Genomic DNA, 8928 nt, shown 5'->3' with positions numbered 1-8928 from the left:
AATATGGGGATAAGCAGCAAAACATTTGCACTTACTACATTGCTGCTATTTGCAGTAATAATGTTACATGGCCTTCAAATAACAGGTATGCTGATCATTATTTCATTCTTCATTTTTGATAGTTTAATTTAAAAGTTTGTTCATATCAAATATGTTCAATTTTTGAAAATATTTAGTATATTTTTATTATCATGAAGTTGTGTAATTAATTAGGTCATTAATTTGTCCTTTGACTAGGGTGGTTGGGGCAATGGCCCAAGGTCCGTATTTCAAAAATTAGGTATATTTAAATTTAAATATTTAAAAAATAATAAGACAAAGAATTAAGAGTTATAGTGGGAAATTTAATTGCAAAGGAATTAATTACGCATATTTCTCAAAAACAAATGATAACTCTTTCATCTCTTAAATATTTAAAATTGAAATTTTAAATTACTTTATAATATTTGAAAGGGCAATAAGGACCCCTATTTTTAAGCTCCCCTAGGGCACTGATAGTTCAGAAACGGGCTTGTTTGTCCTCATGTGATTATGTTTATTTTGTATTTATATTTCTATTTCCTATGTAATAATTGAGTTTTTCTTTTTGAAAAAAAGTATCTATTTAATTTGAATGCTATTAATTATGATTATCAAAATATAATATAATAACACCCTACTTGATTCATATAATGCAGAGGCACAAATTGGAGTATGTTACGGAAAGATTGGAAACAACTTGCCATCCGATCAAGATGTTGTAAATTTATACAAATCGCAGGGAATTGCGAGGATGAGGTTATACAGTCCCGACCAAAGTGCTCTTGAAGCCCTTAAGGGATCGAATATAGACATCATACTCGATGTCCCTAGGGATAAACTCATATCCCTCGGCTCTGATCCTTCCGCTGCAAACGATTGGGTCCAAAACAATATAGTCCCTTATGCGTCCGATGTAAATATTCGATACATTACAGTGGGTAACGAAATTATGCCTAATGACGCAGAGGCGGGGTCCGTTCTCCCTGCCATGAAAAATATCCAAAATGCTCTTCAATCCGATAAAATCAAAGTCTCAACAGCGATAAGAAGTGATCTAGTTACTGGTTTTCCACCCTCTGACGGTGCTTTTACGTCTTCGTCGTACATGAATCCAATAGTCAACTTTCTTACAAGTAATGGTTCACCTTTATTAGCCAATATTTACCCTTACTTTTCTTACCTTGGTTCCCCAACCATGCAATTAAACTATGCACTTTTTACATCAACTAATGCACAAGTTACGGATCAAAATAATGGACTACAATACCAAAATGTGTTTGATGCTTTAGTAGACACAGTTTACGCTGCTCTAGCTAAGGCTGGTGCTCCGGACACACCTATTGTTGTGGCCGAGAGTGGCTGGCCTTCCGATGGTGATAGTGAGGCGACCATCGAAAACGCAGGGACTTACTATAGTAACTTGATTGGTCATGTCAAGCAAGGAACTCCATTGAAGCAAGGACAAGCAATTGAGACTTATTTGTTTGCTATGTTTGATGAGAATCAAAAGACCGGTGCTCCAGCTGAGAACCATTTTGGACTTTTTACTCCTGATCAAACCCCCAAATACCAACTTAATTTCAACAATTGAAATTTATTGGCAAGATTTGCCGTATTACATCCCTCTTTATGACATAATTATAAATTCTATAAGTAGGATACATAAAATATACTGATGATAATAATATTGTATAATGTATTAATATAGAGTATTATATATACTTCTATTTAGTGGAAATTGAAATAAATTAGTGAAATGAGCATATTAGCATGGCCTTGATCAATATCAGTTACTTATGATACGGCTTAGCTTTAGTATCTTAAATTTGGAAAATTAGTGGTTGATATTATATCCAATATAATCCAACCACTAAAATTATACTATTCAAAATGATATATTTGTTCAGTTTAAATATAACATTTTGACATTGTTTGCGGCTGTTTCTAATAATTATCAATTTCTTTCAAGTTTTCATGATTTTATAAAATTCATTTGCAATTAGAAAAAAATGATATTTAATAATTCAACATTTCACTTATTCGCCGTGAATAATTCCATCTTTAAATTATTTTTTTAATAATTTGACTTTTGTTATTAGTTTGCTAGCAGGATAACATTTTATTTTATAATAATCTAACATTTGATCTTAGTTTGCTATCAGCATACCCTATTAGTATACTGACAGCAAACTATAGACAAAAACTGTATTATTAAATAATAATTCAAAGGTGGGATTATTCACAATCACAGCGGATGGGTATATGGTTGAATTATTAATACTACCTCCTATTCAACCTATTAGTCTCATTTAGTTTTCACACTTAATAAAAACTATATAAAGTTGATATTAATAAACTTTGTATTAGACGAATCAAACAAGTTCTCACATGACTCTGTATAAACTTATAGATTTAGAATAAAATACAAATTAAAAGTGATAAATGAATAATGACAAAAAATAAATGAGACTAACAGCTAGAATATGAGGAAATATCAATTATTACTTTGCAACTTTATAATATTTTTATATATATGTTTTGATTATTATTTAGTAAGAACAATTCATCAATATCAATATTATATCAGTGTTTTAGATTACATAGATGTATCGATTAACTGTTACTCTCTTCGTTGCTTTTTAGTTAATTATCTACTTTTAAGATTTTGACAGCTTGAAAACAACATTTTTAAAGATAATTGTGTACTTAAATGTTTGCGTGGAAAAAATAGTAAATGCGTTGAAAATACACTACTTTTACAACATTCCTTATAATATGGTCGGCAATCAAAAAATAAGTATACCCTTGATTCTTAAAGTTTTTTATATAAGTAATGTCATAATAATTAAGAAAAATAAAAATTTAGATTGATAGATGTATAATAAAATAGAGTGAGAATTATAAGTATTAAAAAATATAAAATAAATTTAGTGAAAAAAAATATGTAAACCATAATTATTAAAAAAATATTTAAACAAAATCAGTGAGAAAATATAGCTAGGGATCGAATTATACAAAATATTTCTATGAAAATGTTAAAATAATGTTAGTGATAGATATGTGAAAACATAAATATTACTTAAATATTAAAATGAATTGTAAACATGAATAATTTTGTCTAAAATAGACCAATTAAATAACAAATTTAAATAACTTTAACGAAGGAAGAGTATATATTTATAAATGTATTAAATTTTGATATGGTTTATTGTACATTTGTACTAGTCAAATGCACGTCCTTAACACGCGAGTTTGATCAAACATACTCCACAAATCCACAATTTGTGGATTTGATCTTGGACTTCATCATTAAGTTTATTTTCTTGAAATTCTTCATCTTTTTGTTTAGAAAATGGAAATTCTGCAATAGATTTCACATCTTCATTGTACATGAAAAAATCAAATAAAAGAATTGAAGAAACTACTACAAAAACTCAAAGATTAACGTTGAGATCTTTTTTGTATAATTGATGGAAGTTGGAAGGAGATTGAATAAACAAAAGAAAAAGATGAAGATATAGAATAACATAAGAAAACGATGAAGATATAGGGGTGTTTGGCAATTGGCGGTTGGCTGTTGTCTTATTTGATCGGTTGAAAATGTTGTTGTTTTTGTTGGATTTTAAGTTAGCCGAAAAAGCTAGTTGTTTGTGGAGATGTTTGGTAAATTTGAATATTAGTTGTTGGTTGTTTATTAGAGAAAAAGTGGGTCAACAAACCAAAAGCCAACCAAAAAAGCTAGCTGGAGCACCTTTTTCATTTTTGCTTAAAAGCCAGCTTTTCAGCTACTTTAAAAGTCATTTATCAAATATTTTTTTTAGTTGTTTGACCAACCAACAAGTTAAAAGGCAAAAGCCAACTAAAAAGTCAATCAAAAAACTAAGAACCAAACACTCCCATAGCATGAATGATACACTTAACGACAAAGTCTATGAAATAGACCAATAAAGCTACGGTGCTTAATAACAGCATAAACATGTTGCTATCATATGGAAAAATCTTATAAAATATTACCACTCGCGTTTCAACATGCTACCATATAGAATTTCCTTAAAAAGACATATTCATTGTAAAACATAATCAATAGTCGGTCCAATAGTAATTTTAATGGTAAATAAAGATTTGCACATGTTTTAGAAAAATGTAGTGATTACTAAATTTTATATTAATTTATGATTAATTACGCATCATTTCTCGAACATAAGTAGTATGAACATTATTTTTTTATGAATAGTTACTTTCACTAATTAATAATTTCAAATAAATATAAATTAATTTTAATGTCAATTTTTTATTAATACAACACATAAGGGATGCTTCGTTTTTAAAATGATGCATGCGTTATATATTGATCAATAATTTAAAAAGGAACACAATACTACTATTAATTTTTGGAGATCTTGTGTAAGACAGTCTCACCGTGACTCGTTCTTTATATATGGATTGAATAGCTCAACTATAATATTATTATTATCATACATGTTCTTTATTTGAAGATCATATCACCAAAAAACAGTTTTTCATAAAAGTAGTTTTACTTCTGTTATTACTTTATTTTAGTTACTCGTTTTAGTAAGTGGGTTTCTTTTATTTCACCAAATGGGCCTACTTCAAATGGACTGATTTATCAGTTGTAAATTTGTGGAAATTTGAAAAAAATAAGATTATTTAACAACTTAATTCCAAAAATAAGCTCCGTGAAAATTTATTTCCCAAAATAAGCGTCCATACATCCAGGCCTAGCCTCGGGAACAGTCGCTGTTTGTAACAGCGAAACTGAAAAAAAAAATTAAAAGCCCAAAGTCGCTGTTACTAACAGCGACTTAAAAAAAAGTTTTTTTTTTAAAAAAAATTTTAATAGTACTGAACTTGAAGTGATCGTTATGTGAAAGTTGTTTCTTTCGCTTTGCTAATTGTTTGGGTAAAGTTTAAAACTCAGAAAATGTATCTCCCTATATTTTCCCATTTATAACAAACCTTCTATCTATTCTTACTCTGTTCTAATTAACAAATTACCCATTCAAACAAACCTCCTCTCAACTAATATCAAGCTTACCCCCTTTGTTCTTAGAAAAAATCACTTAAAAGTAGTTGGTATAGCTAGTAAGCATGTGAGACTATATTACTTACTTTAAGGTTCAAACTCATTTGAATAACATTATTTTTTAATTGGTACAGTTATACTTGAATCTGTTGAGGGGTAGCAGCATTCAGCTTTGAAGTATACATACAGCCGGCAGGGAAGGAGAGACATGAGTCGCCATAGCGGGAAATGAAGAAAAAAAGACATGAGTCAACTCAAAACTGACAAAATAAACAAAAAAAGGAAAAGCAGCACCCAAACAATTAGCAAAGTGAAAGAAACAACTTTCACATAACGATCACTTCAAGTTCAGTACTACTAAAAAAAAATTAAAAAAAAATAAATAAATTTTAAGTCGCTGTTAGTAACAGTGACTTTGGGCTTTTAAATTTTTTTTTTTTTAAGTCGCCTTTGGGCTTTTAATTTTTTTTTTTTTCACTTTCGCTGTTACTAACAGCGACTCTTCCCGAGGCTAGGCTTGGATGTACGGACGCTTATTTTGGGAAATAAGTTTTCACGGAGCTTATTTTTGGAATTAAGTTGTTAAATAATCTTATTTTTTTCAAATTTTCTAAATTTGTGGTACTGAAGCTCATAGGTAACGCGAAGCTACTGGATCATTGGTATATTGGCCCATTTCTCATGAAAGCTGATTTGAGATTTCATTTAGCTGATTCTTCTACAAAAATTGAGTTCATGTCATTGAGAAACTAGTTTATATAATAAATCTAATTATCCAATTGTTAAAATTTTCAATTTAAAGCTTAAAATATCTATTTTAAGGTTTAAAGTCTCTATTTTAAGCTTTGATTTTCCTTCATTAATGGTTAAAATGACGATTCCAAAACTTAAAAAGTCTAGTCAAAAAATTTTGAAGTTATTTATTTTAAGATTTAAAAATTTACAGTTGTTAATTTAAACTTTAAAATGGCAATTCAAAAAAGTATTTTATAAAAATTAAATTTAAAGGGCTAATTTGGCCTCATTAAAAGTTGAAGGGCTAATTTGCCTCAATTAAAAGTTGGATTTAATTTTAAAAATTGCAAAAATTAAGGGTTTAAATAACTACATTCACAAAAAAATTATGATTCATATCTATTGATTCAATATATCGCTATTTTGGTGTGTCTTAAACTAATCAATTCTAATTTTATCCCACTATTCCTAGAATTTAAAAAAAGAACATAAAATTTTATATCACAACTAATTTGCAAGGTGTAGAATATTTCTATACAATATCATGCACACCACCCCATAATCTCACATCTCATGCATTCAACATCCTTTCTACATTAAGGCTATAAGTATTAATTGTCATTCAACCTATTTAGTTGACATTGTATTTGAAATTTGAAATTTAAAACAGATTTCAAAACCATTTACTTTAACAAGCAACATTCATGCAAATACTAGCTAGATGGGAATTCATAAAATTAATTTCCTTAAAAGATTAGCATACATTTTTAATAATTTTCGCACCTTTTCATTAAAAAGATAAAGAAAACACGTTACGACTCTATTCATTATTATGATCTTTATATAATGAGAAAAAATTTCATTATTAGTCTCAAATCATGAAAATCAAAAAGGATCAGAATTAATACTTAAATCAAATTAATTTTAAAACACATAAAACATTTCTCTCATACTTAGAAGATTATTATAAGTGTTTGGTTTCTATGTAAGTATTAGAGTAAAGATGATGTTATAAATTGTAAATTTTTCCACACCCAAATTAAAATCACCAAGGAAATTCATAATAATGATGGATATTTCGTTCTAACATCATTAATAAAATACCAATAACAATAAAGATGTTTAATTGGTAGTTAATTTATACCTCCTAATTATAAATACCAAATTAAAACCTTAACCTAAGTTGTAGTCCACACTGTAGTAGTATATTTAAATAAATCACATGTTATCCAGTTCTTGCTTTAGCTGGTTGTAAGTCTGAGTAAGACCCATGAAAATTTCCTTTTTATGATTATTTTCTCCCTTGTTGTTCTTCTCTAACTCCCTTTTGATGTTTTGAATTTGGCTCTTCAACTCTTCAATCCTTTTTGTTTTTTCATCATGCTCCATTTGCAATCTTTCCAACTCTACAAATCACTCCAAAAAACACCCCAAAAATTAATCATACAAATTCAAATTAAAAAAGATAACAATCAATCTATACTTGTACCCTAAAACGAGGATCAGAGGAATGTGATCATTAATATAAATCAAATAATCTAAATCATATTTACTCAAACCTACTAAAACTAAATTGAAAATAAGTTAGACATCTAAGCACGTCCTGAAAGAAATTGTAAGTTTAACATACAAATTAGTTAAAAAAATAAATTAGTCTAATAATTAAAAGTTTTTCCTTTTACCCATATAATAAAAATTCAATTCTTACTACATAAAGAATCAACTTTCGTTATCCTTATAAAGATTTCTCCTTACCCCATAATAAAAAATGAAAAAAAAAAAAAGTTTAACAAAGAGAATTGGTTGAAATAAACATCTTACCTCTTGGTTTATGAGAAAAACTTTCTAGCTCCATAGATCTTGTGTTCCTCTTCAATGCCTACAAGAAACTAAGACCAACAATTTTGTCAAAAGAAAACTTTGGCAGATTTATAATATCATAATAATAAAAACAAAAATTAATAAATGACATTTATAATTTATTGTGACTAAAATCAGATTGGCATTTCATTTAATGTTTCCTTGGATAAATTTGCTTAAATGCATTCTCTTTTTTACTAAGTGTTTAGTGAGCATGAAGACAATGAACTTAATATACAAATACAATGCACATCATTAAATCTTTTACCAACAAATAATTAGATAAAATCACCCTAAATTTTAACTCTAATAATATAAAATAATATTAAGTGATAACGAAAATTTTCAAAAGTATACTATTCCTTTGATGGTAGTCTCGAGATTGATTTTATACTCTATCATATGATACAATAATACATGCTCTAATAAAATATGTTAATATTTTTATAATTAAATAATTTGAGAAAACCAAATACAAATGGAAAAATGACATGCAAAAGGGCCTTACCTTTGCTAAGGTTCACTGATATATATTTCTTCCTTATAAAAATGTCTTTAATTTGACAATAAAATCCAGATTAAATTATTGTTGCAATTTCAGTGGGGTTTGGATAATTTTCTTCCTTATAATATGTCGAGTAGGACTTAGGAGATTTGCTCATGCAGATATCTCCTTAGTTATGAAAGACTTCTTATACTTCTTCTATTTCGTATTAGTTGTAATATTTCTTACTATTCATTCATCACTTTTAATTTGTGATTAGTTTTTAATTTATAAGTTAAAACATAGTCAAGTGGGATCTTGTTTGATTCGTTTTATTGTAAAAATTATTAATATCAAATTTTTATAACTTTTTATTATATAATTAGAGATATTAAGGATTGAATTAGTGCATTGGACTGTGTGAAAAAGCAAATGTTGCTAGTAAATTAAAACGGAGAAAGTATTACAACAATATTTATCATGTAAGTTTATTTTATACATCGTAATTAATGTATAAGGAAAAATATAATTAAATATAATTTTATCTGAATTGTTATTCATATACTTTTATATTATTATCTTTATTTATGAATTTTTAATTCAGTAGATAAATTGTTAAATTAGGCTGGAGTATTGTGAATGCCAGCATATTAACGGGGGACACAAGTGCACACACTTCATAAGCCAAGGAGATATATACCATCCTAAAACCATATGACAATGGAAAGAAGGTCTCTAAGAGCTTATAAAGCGTGCACACCATTTTCAATTTATCGATGTGGGA

At 27.9% G+C, this 8928-nt stretch overlaps 1 protein-coding gene and 1 long non-coding RNA gene across 2 annotated transcripts; one reads left to right on the top strand and one right to left on the bottom strand.

Moving 5' to 3' along the window:
* On the top strand, positions 1 to 1833 carry LOC130796922 (glucan endo-1,3-beta-glucosidase-like). The gene is made up of 2 exons (XM_057659354.1): positions 1 to 85; positions 678 to 1833. The coding sequence occupies exons 1-2, from the start codon at positions 4 to 6 to the stop codon at positions 1610 to 1612; spliced, it is 1017 nt and encodes a 338-aa protein (XP_057515337.1). The 5' UTR covers positions 1 to 3; the 3' UTR covers positions 1613 to 1833.
* Positions 1834 to 6744: 4911 nt separating this feature from the next.
* LOC130796832 (uncharacterized) lies at positions 6745 to 8315 on the bottom strand. The gene is made up of 3 exons (XR_009038763.1): positions 8169 to 8315; positions 7622 to 7689; positions 6745 to 7206 (listed from the first exon to the last, which is right to left on the bottom strand). It is a non-coding gene; the product is annotated as an uncharacterized LOC130796832 (long non-coding RNA).
* Positions 8316 to 8928: the final 613 nt, after the last annotated feature.

Source organism: Amaranthus tricolor, chromosome 12 (genome assembly GCF_026212465.1).
Source record: "Amaranthus tricolor cultivar Red isolate AtriRed21 chromosome 12, ASM2621246v1, whole genome shotgun sequence".
In the NCBI taxonomy this organism is placed as follows: domain Eukaryota; kingdom Viridiplantae; phylum Streptophyta; class Magnoliopsida; order Caryophyllales; family Amaranthaceae; genus Amaranthus; species Amaranthus tricolor.
This window is presented reverse-complemented; position numbering and strand designations above follow the sequence as displayed.